The 12,071-nt window shown below is 41.6% G+C and overlaps 1 protein-coding gene across 5 annotated transcripts in view; it reads right to left on the bottom strand.

The window, feature by feature from the left end:
* Window positions 1–578: 578 nt before the first annotated feature.
* TRAPPC9 (trafficking protein particle complex subunit 9) overlaps window positions 579–12,071 on the bottom strand; it is a 486,097-nt gene continuing 474,604 nt past the window's right edge. For all 5 annotated transcript variants that reach the window (XM_065629223.1, XM_065629226.1, XM_065629224.1 and 2 more), the window contains 2 exons: window positions 11,264–11,487; window positions 579–3,805 (listed from right to left, as the gene is read on the bottom strand). In XM_065629223.1, the coding sequence (XP_065485295.1) occupies window positions 3,626–3,805; window positions 11,264–11,487 (404 nt within the window). In that variant the 3' untranslated portion in view covers window positions 579–3,625. The remainder of the gene's footprint in view (window positions 3,806–11,263; window positions 11,488–12,071) is intronic.

Genomic DNA, 12,071 nt, shown 5'->3' on the forward strand with positions numbered 1-12,071 from the left:
CCTCCGTAAGTGGTCCTCCTTCCAGTCTCTGAGTTGTTTCTGTGGAGGATGGAAAGGATCACGGAATCATAGAATAGTTTGGGTTGGAAGGGACCTTCAAAGCTCATCTAGTGCAACTCCCCTGCAATGAGCAGGGACATCTTCACCCAGATCAGGTTGCTCAGAGCCCAGTACAACCTGATCTTGAACGTTTCCAGAGATGGGGAATCCACCACCTCTCTGGGCAACCTGTGCCGTTGTTTCACCACCGTTGTCATCAATATCAGGATACTGAGGCACAAGCAACCTTTCACATGAGTGCATCTCTCCTCCCACAGCTGACAATTAATGGACACTGACACAGGAGCCACACTATGGAACACACATCTTCCATCAGCTCTGAGTTCATCTAGGAAGAGAAGGTTTGAGTGAGGCCAAAATTTCAGTTCTAGGGTCAAATACATTCTCCTTCCAGAGATAGAATGCAGCATCAAGAGATGCATTATTATTACCAGTAAAATCACACAAGAACTCTATCAAGAATTATAGACAAAAGAGACAGGCAGAGGTGTAAATAACACAAGTATTTATTCAGACAGTTAAATTTACACAACTTATACTTCTCCAATGCATACATATATTGGACCGACATCTGCTCTCAGTAATGGTGATTCAAATTAGGAATGATTTAATTCAACCAAGTGTGATCATATCAGATTTACATCTGTGTAACAATGCGCAGTTTGGCTCATCATGTTCAAAATAATAGCTGGGTGGTTCAGAGAAATAAAAGCAAGTTTTTGGTTCCAGAAAAGGAGAGCAGATCAGAAAAGTATCAGCCTTCTTTTCAAGCACTGCAAGGACCAATCCTGACAGCAAGCCCAGTAAAAACTTCCATTAAAAAGAAAACCAAAAATGATGTAGTATTCTCATTTCAAGTATCCCTCACCTTTTCCAAATTACACTGACACTTAAATATACTCCTTCTGGACAAGTCACAAATGATCCCCAGAAGGAAAAATTTCTTGTGTTTTATCTCTCTTACCAAGACAAGTAGAAATGTGAGAAAATTGGGAAAGATATCATAAATGCCAAAAGCAACTAAGCATCAAAGTTGACAAGGGACAGAGCAGTCTACTATATAATGAACAGATAGACCATTAAGGGTCAGCTCACACATAAGGATTTATATTTATGAGCACATACGGGAGATTTATAATGGCATATTGGAAAACTAAGAAATATGCCACTTGCTTTTGTTATAATAAAATCTGTCCCCGTTCCAACAGCTTCAGCAGGCTGTGGATCAGGATCCTTTACAGGTAAAGGGCACAGGAGTGCTGCAGCCCAGTACAGGTTTCACAGAACAATATCCTCTGCTCTCAGAGAATGCTCTCAAAAATAAACTAGGAAGTTATACCTTAACTGGGTAAACCGAAGCATCCTGACTGAAACAGCATTTGCTTCACAATATTTTTGTTTCAAATGCAATGTGGTCCTTACAAAGCCTTAGCTGTATCCCTAGCATCTGCAGATTACCTGCTGGGAATACTGAATAAAACCCAATTTAGATTTTACTGCAACAGTGTTGTGTAACATAGTCCAGAGACATATGTCAAAAGCAAGCTTTCATGGAGAAGATTAACTGGTTTAATTCCCGCTCTCCTGGGATGTCATTTTTCTGTGTATACGCCTATGTAGTGACAGAGAATTCGGCTTCATGGCACAAACTGGTCAACCAAGCTCCACCAACATAAAAAAAATGCCCAACTTGGCTGGTTGGACCCTCTTTCCATGACACTCTTTCCACGGGTGTCCCTGGCCCAGAGCCATTGTGCAATTCTAAGGAACAGTTTTCTTACTGGACATTGCGTGCTGGCAGCTGACAGAGCAATACATCATTGCAAGTAAATCTTCAGTTGGTCTCAAATTTCCACTAGTTTAAGACCAGAGACTTCCACTCTGGCATTCGAAGCTGTGTGCAGAGCCACAAACACTGATAACATTGCCACAATACAGGTTTTCAGAGATAATACCCTGCATACACTGGAAATATAGCTATCATGCTCCAGCTATAGTTCCCTCAATTTAGAAATATATTTAGGATTAACACATTACAGTCATTTGCAAACACGTGATGAATGGAGTTTTGAGTGTGGTCTTTCCTAGGGAAAACACCAGTCACATCTAAAAATACAACTGGGGATGGTGCAAGGAGCAAGAATGAGCAAACTGGGCTGGTGCTCCACAGCATGAGCAGGACGGACCAGGTCAGGCATGAAGTGATGTGCTCACATTTGGATGAAGCCTAAACAAACAAAAAAAATCTGCAAAGAGGTTGTGCATGTAGATTTAGCACGTATCGAGCTAACCGGAGAAAACTGGAGCGCCCCTGCCGCATCTTGGTGTATCCACCCCCAAAAGTATGCTACCACCAAAGCTAAGAGCTGCAGGCTGTAAATGTAAGAGAAGACTGAGACAGGTTTGAAACATATGGTCCATAAAATAACATATTAATCATACAGCTAAGACATTTCCCTGCTTTACATGGTGTAGATGTGGGTCTCTTTATACAAAACGTTATTCTGAAAGACAACAGGCTAAATTTTCAATACATTCATCAACTACTTTTATGGCCAGGAATTCCACGGCCCTAATTGCCTAATAATTAAACTTAATCATTCTAACAAAAAGAAGGAAGAAAAACAACTGCATAATCAAGCCCAGTCTATTAGCATGAAAAATCTGATAAGAAGAGTTTGCAAAAAACTCAGGCAAACTGCTATTAATGACCAGCTGATTAATTCTGGTGGCTCTTTAAGTGTCTGCAAACGTTTCAAGCAATTGTGATTGTATAAAACAGAACTGTGAAAGCCCAAATTCACAAGCAAGCCCCAGGCAACCCAAAAGATGGCTTATTTCCTTTTTCAAGGACAAAATTCTTTAGGTCTTCATTGCCATCTTTCATTTCTTGTTCATAGATCTACCAAACTAAAGGCAGTGACTTTACCAGGAGCAAGTGGCACTAGGCTCAGGGGAGGAGGAGAATAACTGGAGGCACATTTTCTATTCCTACTTTCAGTAACATAGGAAAAAGCATCACTACTGCTATTTACTACCAAAGACACCAAATACTCAGCAAATAAGTGAAGAAGAACAAACCTGGGAACAAGTCTGAGAGAGAACTACATCTCAAGGGTACATGCCATGGGTCCAGTGTAACCAGGAGGCATTTCAAACAGCTATACAACTCTTGTTGAAAAATGATAAAATGAGATTATTCAAACTGGAGTTGAGACCTTCAAATACATGGTTAAATTCAGCGCTCTTAAATTCAACCCTCAAGACCCTTTCAAACCCACCGATATCAATAGGGTATATAAAAGTATAATGCATATATTAGCAGTTTCAAAGGCTTTTTTGGAAATAGAGGAAAACTCTAGCATAGTTATAATCCCTCTCTCTTTCTCTCTGAAATTAGCTAAAGCAGCTGCCCAAATGACTATCAGCCAATTCAGAAAGTGTTCAGCTGTTCCTCCAAAGTAGAAACTGTGGCCTGGGGTTGGACAGAAACATGCTGGGGTCAAGCAGAGGATGTGCCAAGCATTTCTGTGCGCTGCAGTTAATCAAATAGCGCACAGTACATTTAGAGCTTAGTTTGGACCATGGGCTCCATAGCACGTATGTGGACACTAGGAAGGCAGAACCAGGAGAGAGGCAGCTCCTTGCTGCAGTTGTCCTCATGGAACTTGATATTCAGGTAGAAGTCGCCTGTGTAGAGAAAGAGAAGTGCTCCAAAGTACACAGAGTCTTTGGTCGGCTTCACCTGAAAAAGAAAACGTGAAAATCAGTATAATTAAACCAGCAACAAAACAAAATAATTGCACTTTGCAATGCAGTAGCTCCTTCAATTGATCTCAAAGTACTCTAGATTCACATCTCAACATTGCCTTCGTACAAAAAGGAGTGAAGATCTTGTCTCTGTTCTAGCAATGGTAAAACCGGAGCACTGAAAATTAAATCCTCTGTTATTCTCTCATGCAGCAAGGCTGTAGCACAGCCCAAACCAGACTCTTCAGGAGTCACTGATGCCAGAACGGAGTTGCTTTAAGGCAGAAGTCACCCAAAATGTCTTGAATATCCAGGAATATCTTTCCTCATACTGCATTTATCAATATCTGTATTAAAGGTCTAAATAACGGCTCTGAATGTGTTAAACACATGGTTAAACACTATTTAACAACTTAGCTATAATAAAATAAGTTCATTTCCACCTATTATTCAGCCAAAATCTGACTGCAAATTCTATCAGGAATCTTTAATATTCACTACTATTGAAACAATTCAGTTTAGCAAGAAACATCCCATGAAAAGTAGCCATTCTGAGTTAACTTGTCCAGATTAAATACAGAATTCATATGATCAGTTAACTTGTCCAGATTAAATACGGAATTCATATGATCCACATCTTTACAACAAATAATGTATCTCGGTCCATCATTTCAGCAAGACACTTAAATAATTTCTAACTTCAACAATCCCACAACTGTTCAGCATGTGATAATGTTTGAATGAATATCTGTTTCCACAAGATGTCAAATCCGGTTTCAAGGCACCTAGAAGTCGGTTAAAGTTGCTGCAGATGCAAAAACCAGAATCTGTACAAAGCCATTCCATTGGATGGAATTTATTTTAAAAATTGCCAGTAGAAAAGACACAATAAAGGGCACCTGATGCTTCTTCATACTGGTCTTTACTCGGTCAAGATAATATTACCAGTTCCCTTCTGATCTGTGGACTCTGAAACCACCAGTTAACAATATACTCATGGGGTCATCCCCACTTTCACAAGTAGCCCTGTGCCCATATATTTTCTTTTCTATGTGAGTACTCAGTGGTAGTGGGCCTTTATTTGTCCATTTCCAAAAAACCCAGTGCCTACTGTGTTACAGAGCCCAGTGTTGATTCCAAATGACAGCATGACATACCACTAGTTAGCCAAGCCAAGACCCAAGCCCAACCACAGCAGAAGCTCTGATGCTGGATCGAGAAGCACTGAGCTGTCCAGATGTTCTGGACTTGATTGGATTCAGGGAGAGAAAATCTTTGCAAGGGACGTCACTGGGAACCGACTGGACATTAGCACCTGGAGTAGTGATGGAATGAGGCTAAGGCTCTGAGAGAGGTTATCAGGATTATTGCCTACTATAAAAAAAATGGTAAACTGGGACATCAACAATGGGGTATTAACTGGGCAAGTGTTTATGGATACCCTTTGCTGAAGGGCATCTTGCCATTGCAATGGAAGATCAGAACAAGGATGGTGACTAAACCACAGTGGGGAAAAGGGGAGAGACAAACCACTAGAAGAAGTATCCAGGGGTGTGGGGCACATCAAGAAGACGAAAACTGCCTGTCAACGCCTCCAGTGAGGAATGTTCTCTGTAGCTTTCAGGTGTGAGGAGAACAAGCTGTTTCATTCAGTTTCCTCCTATCCTAGGTTTTTCTGGACCTTCATTGCAGGGTCTTTTAGCCAGCAGACATGCACCCCATATAGTCCTCTGGAGCATCAGGCTTCTTTGCTGAACCTCCCTAAATTGCTTCTCCTGCATAGAGGCCTGGCTGTCCACAAGCGGCAACATCACCAGAGCCGGCAGAGCCCAGGTTTGCTTCGGCTTTGGTGCTGAGCACTTTTGCTGACCTACAGCAAACTTGTATCAGCATCATATCATTCACATGAGCGATCAGTGCAGCCACAGCTGTTCTCCTGACCCCTGTCCTTGGCATCTCTCCTCCTTGCTGGGTAGAAGTTCTTGCCCTCTGGCGTTGCGTCTGGACGTGCAGAACAACATGCAGCAGTATCCCCTCTTGCTTTCTTCCCCTCCTCCCGGGGCTGCCTGCGTTATTTTCCACCTCACTGGACCTGATGTTAAATTGCATCCAGAGGAGGACAGAGGCAGGCACTAATGCAAGCAACGGGTGGAGGCAAACAGCAAATTAAGCCTCATCAGGATTCATGATGAAGCTCTTAGGGACATGGTTTAGTGCTAGATTTAGGTTATGGTTGGTCTAAATGATCTTAAGGGTCTCTTCCAACCTTCATGATTCTATGATTCTATACTATTTTCAAATAGTCCATTTTTCCAAATCTAGCTGCACCATGAAGAAATATCTGTAACAGCATTGATCATAGCCCTTGACAGGCAGGAAGGTGGCTTCAGGCACATTGGGATAAACACAGTCTTTTCACTCATTTGAAGTTCTGCCTACATCATTGCTGGTTACTCCTGCCTTCACAGCACAGGTCTCTGCACCAGTCGTCATATTCTTCAAAAGTGAGAAGACCCAGTGAGGCAGGTAGTGGTATGTGCCCACTTCTGTCTGCTGCCCATCTGCCTGTGCACAGTATGCACAGACCAGACACCAATGTTCATGGTTTGGGGTCTATCCACATCTGTGTGACCACTTGTACAACCACTTCAACACTTATGGTTTGAGGAAGAAACAGGGAAGCAAAAGTAGCTTGAAACCTCTGCACTGTTGAGATGTGGCTGTGGCTCTGCAGAAGTTGCAAGAAGTTTCTTCCAAAGTAACTGTCCCTCTAGTGGAGTTGCCTACAAACATTCCCAGAAGACCACAAGTACATCAGCAGCATTCAGGTCAGTAAAGGGCCAGGTCCAAACCACCAAGTATACTGGGCACAGGACTAATTTTAAGGTTAAACCACCTACTTCTAGGTGTCTCCCTGCACACTAGATATCCAAGTACTAGGTATCCAAGTTCCTACTACAGAAAGAAGACACTTAGTTAATTCAGCCAGTGGAGCAAACACACAATGGTCTACCTGGCAAGCCTACAGGGTCAGGATACAGTTGCCTAAACATAGGCACCTCATGACATTTGGTATGACCTAAGGCACTGAGACATCTGTAAAGGGCTAGCAAGATTTACAGGATGACTTACAGGATATTTGGCAGTAGGTGGAGGCCAAGTGGGATGCCCACAGCACCTAAATGATGGTAGACAACTACTACTAGGCAACAGAACCTCATCCCTGGTGTCTATGGTGGTATTAGCCAGGTTCTACCAGCTGCAGACTCCATCTCCATTGACTAGTGGGAGCTTAGCTGGCCAGCATCCATGGTAACACCTACTCATTCAGATGTCTCAGTCTGGAACTGAATGCACTCAAATGTCTGTAAAGTGGATGCCCACACCTGAGCCGGCTGTTGAACCCAAGGATTCATCTGATCAAATGTAGAATGAGGTAAAATTTCCCCTAAACTCCATCAACCCCGAGGACCAGCTCTCCACTGCCCATGAGGGGAGCTCAGGGTGACTTGTTCTGATGTCTACACAAGTCAGACATTTCCTGCCGTAGATGACAGTACCCACCACACCACTGATTGCAACGCATGATCCAGCTAACCTATGAGAAACATGAAGATCACATACTCGTGTCCGATCCAGACCACATTTGTATTGTTGTTTGATCTAGCAGCATACCACCTGGGTACTTGCTTATACGTTGTGCCTACCTGGGGTGCCATTGAACGCATGCTTGCTGAATCGAGTCAGTCAAAAGAGATTTTACTAAAATTCCACCAAGTCCTTTGCATAGCGACCCAAGATGGGAAGCTTCTACCCTAGAAAAACATGACTGAGGAATCACGAAAAAAATGCCCACATTACTCCTCTGTTCCACTGAGACAGAAGAAAAATTAAGTTTCTAGCTCCATCCTAATCCTTCCCCGATTCAGGCTACCGTGTGGGACTGCGATTGCTTAGAACTAATTACTACTTATTTATACTGCTGTAGTACTTAGGGAGCTCAGTTGGAGATTAGGGCTAGTGCCAGCTACTGTTCGCTGCCCCAAAGAGTTTACAGTGCAAGTAAAACGGTGCCAAGAAAACTAATTTGTTCCAGATGGGCCACAGAGGACCTGCCAGAAGTGTGCAAATGTTCATCATAGCTTCTGAGCCGATTCGAAATGACCATCTACTAATGAATTTCTCCTTATCTCCAATACCAATCAGTTGAGCTAGTGTGGGGCAACACCTGCAGGAAAAAAACCTGCTTGAGAATAGTAACGGCAATAGCAGGAACAACAAGGAAAGATGAATTGCTGATAGTTACGGGAATCTCCATAGAAGATAATTTTTTTTGTTTTTAATTTGGCAAGAAGCAACTCTGTCTGAGCAACTAATTAGTCAAAAGAAAACATTGTAAGAACTAAGTATTTTTAATAATATGGCTGAAGCTAAACTTCAGGTTGCGAATTAAGATAAAAAAAATAATTCAGTGCAATGTATTTTAATGGGTAGGGGCCTACCATGTTATCTCATGTTTCAAAACCTCACACTGAACAAAAATATTTTCTATCTAAATGACAACTGATGAAGTAACTTTTTTTTTCTCTTAAATACAGACATAGAAAGGTAAGGTTAACCAAATTAGAAGCTGTGCTTAAAAATAAAGATTTTACTTAATTTAAAATGCATGGAAATATCTCCATATCCTTTAAAATTTTCAGTAAAAGAATTTGCTTTTTGAAGTAGTACATCCCAGCAGACTTTGTGACATAAACCCAGACTGCTGCACTGAACTGAAGTAGGAGCACAAAAAGGTGAATAAGCACTCATTATATTGCCTTAAGATAATTCATCTAATCCAGACTTCAAGTTGCAAAAAACAGAACTACAAAATCATATGACTTGTACCCTTTAACCAATTTATATTCATACCGTGAAGCAGCATGTGCACACTGAAAACTCCTGTATATATCCCCTGTCTTTCAGATAGCAGCAGAAACTGATTTGAAACTTTTTAATCTGGAAACAAAAATAATTGTGATTTGCTGAGCATCAGCCTTAGTATGAAATTAACATTTGGGAAAGAAGAGGGATTTGGGTTTGGGGTTGTTTTTCTCCAGAGAGATCGTATTCAATTGAACACCAATGATATTGTAGTTTCTGCATTAGCATGACAACAGACGAAATTTTCAGGGCGTGAGAAGTATATTCTCGTGCTGTAACACCTGATGCTCCCACTTGTTCTTGACCGTACATTACTGATACACCAAACCATATGCCAGTTCTCCATCCTTCCTCCCACCCAGCTCAGCAGTGCAATAAATCATGTCATCACCTCCTTGCCAGTGTCAGTGTAAAGTCAGCCCAATTAGCTTAAACTGCTGACAAACACAGTTTTTGCTAAACTGGCGAACTTTGCACACAAACAAATGCTCACACCACCTCTCCCGCTGGGTCTGCTGAGGAAGGGGGGAGCATCTTCCCACAGCGGGGCAGAAACAAGCAGCTGGGAAACAGGAGCATCTCAAACCACCTCCATTAAACAAGCAAAATAATCACGTGCCCATGACCTCAGTTTATAAAAATAATGGGCAGATGTTTAATAGCTTCGATAGAACAGCACTGAGTTACACCAGCGGGGAATCTGGTCCAGTGTCTCAGCTTTCATTTATAAAAAAGAGAAACTCTGATAATCTTTCACCTCACCCAAACATGAACTTCTTCGGTTTCTTAAGCAGCATCTGAGCTTCTGCCAGACCCAGAGCATGAACACAATTCTGAGTATGTTCATCCTTCCATGAGGCACCAAATGCACAAACCAGAACTTTCTACTTGTCTCCAAAACAGGTGCAGCTTTCTGAAATATTTTTTCCATTACTGAATTAGTTATTACGGGGGACAAAAAGGCCTCTGACAGAATTAGATACACGGTTTGAATAATTTTCTTCCACCATCAGGGCTCTACGCCTCAAAGAAATAAGACTAAGCATTTTCTTTGGGAGCCTGTGTAGGACAAGTATCAACACTACATACCGTGAAATATAACACTTCATGTCTAAGAGTCAACGGTTTCTTAATTTCACCTTTATGGATGACAAGGAGGAAAAATAGCAGAAAAAAACCCTAAACCTCTCTATTTTTAACTTATCGGGGACTGTGTTTACAGGAGAAATGTCACAATACTGAATAACAGGGCAAAAGCGGGGACCGTAACGTATGGGAAGGCTGCCTGGGCAGATACAAGAGATGTGACCTCTCGACTTTTTCCCCCATAAGAGACTCAATCAGAAGGTAAGAATACATCATGCTGACATCTCCCTTTTCCCTCATTAGCCTGGAGGGTCAGGCCCTTTGGCGGCTGGACATCCAAACACTGCCACTCTGATTAAAACATCCACATTGTCAGAAAGAAAGTAATCTCTTGATTATTTCTGTCGACATACCTAAATTATTCAGCTAAGAATATAGTGAACCACCATTAAAATTCAAGTTGATGGTGTATTCCACGCTCATTAGCTTTTTTGAAATATTTTCTTCCCATGAGGTGTAACTGAAAAATATGCATGGTGACTATTCCTGTGGTTAACCTTTAATTTTTTTCTTACTAAGGCTCACTTAAATATTCAGTTTTGACAGGTACATTTTACTACCTATCCGAAGAGCTGACCTAAGCAAAGGCCCTAAGCACTATCCCAAACACTCACCCTCTTCTTCATGTTTATTTTATAGGTTTCCAGAAATACTGCTTATTCCACTCTGCAGTACTGTCCATATGTTTTTCATTCCTGTTTTTGTGTTGTTGCATTTTTTTGGAGGAGGGATGTGGGAAAGTGTAGCTTCATCTGTATTTTCAGTGTCTTGCCTTCAAAGCAAAAAGCTACTAGACTTGAGCTTTATAAAGAAGAAATTGAGAGAAACATAAAAGTCTCGATTGTTCTAAAAAGTGACTTTTTTTTGTCTCATTTAAGCATGTTTTCAATTTTTCTTTGTCGTGACAAGGAAATGAACCAGCTCATAATTTTGGTCATTAATGTTTAGCATTTTCTTTCTGTAGTCTGTTGCATTTCCTCAGCACCTGACTAAAACTGATTTGCTGAGTTCCTTGGCTCAGCCTGGGGAATGTTTCTTACGGACTAAAGAGAAAAAGTTACTTAAAATCTACTACTGCAGGCTGCACTGGATGGCTCAAGGGACTAGCAATACGGTATTAAACATTTTATCTAGGTTCAGATCTGGAGTCAACAAAAGTAACAGTTTGCTAGTTGTTCACGTAACAGGAAATTACAGTCTTAAACCATCGCAGAGAGATGATTCTATGTCCCCAAACCTGGCAGCACCTTTAGCAACAGCTGCCATAATCGTGGTGCTTTCCAAAAATCGATGTGCCTTAAAATGCACAGTTGAATAACAAAGCCCTTTTCCGCAAATACACATAATCCAGAATTGGGACCCGCTTGATAGAAAGACTTACTGAATCGATGTAGAAGGTGTTGGAACCCACAAAGGTGATGGCATCTTGCAGCTCGTAGTTGTGCACCCCGTTTTGGTAATCCTGGTAGGGCGTCACGGTGAGCGCGAAGGGCCCCACGCTGTGTTTGCTCCAGTTGGTCAGCTTCACCTCCAACGGGATGGGGTCTCCCACTTTGCAGTCCACCACGATATCGCAGTCGCAAAGCTTGCCGTCAACGAGGATATCTGCAAATCAAGAAAAAAACTTCCACGTTATTTCGGACTCCTGCTTTAGAACCTGTATTAAGCTGGATTATTAGGAGACTTAATAAGAAAAAGTAACCTAAGTGAAAACAAGAGTGCGTGACGATCAAACTTAGGAAAGAAAACCCAACGCCGCAGTGTTGTGTAGAGTAGCATTGCAGGGAAACTACTTGCAACAACCAGTTCATGAAGGGCCAATATCTGTCCACAACGGTTGAAAAAGCTATGAAAAAACTCAATTATGATCTATACACAAGCACCAGAACATATCTTTTTAACCTCCTCCCTTGCAGGCCAAAGTCACAAGCAACTTCTCATGCTTCTCCTGCAAGTCAACAGCATCAGGTGAATGGAAATACAAACAGGAATCATCAATACAAATGGTAGCTAGATAATCCAGGGCTAGATGCCCATGTTCACATGTTACAGCCAGAATAAATCCTCCTGTATATAGAGGTGACCTTTTGGAGCAGGACAGACACCGCTAGAATTTGCAAAGTAATACATATATTAAGGTCCAGATTATAAGGAAAAAAGAGATTTTAAAATTATACAGCAATACTACA

The sequence above is a fragment of the Caloenas nicobarica genome, chromosome 2 (assembly GCF_036013445.1).
Source record: "Caloenas nicobarica isolate bCalNic1 chromosome 2, bCalNic1.hap1, whole genome shotgun sequence".
In the NCBI taxonomy this organism is placed as follows: Eukaryota; Metazoa; Chordata; class Aves; order Columbiformes; family Columbidae; genus Caloenas; species Caloenas nicobarica.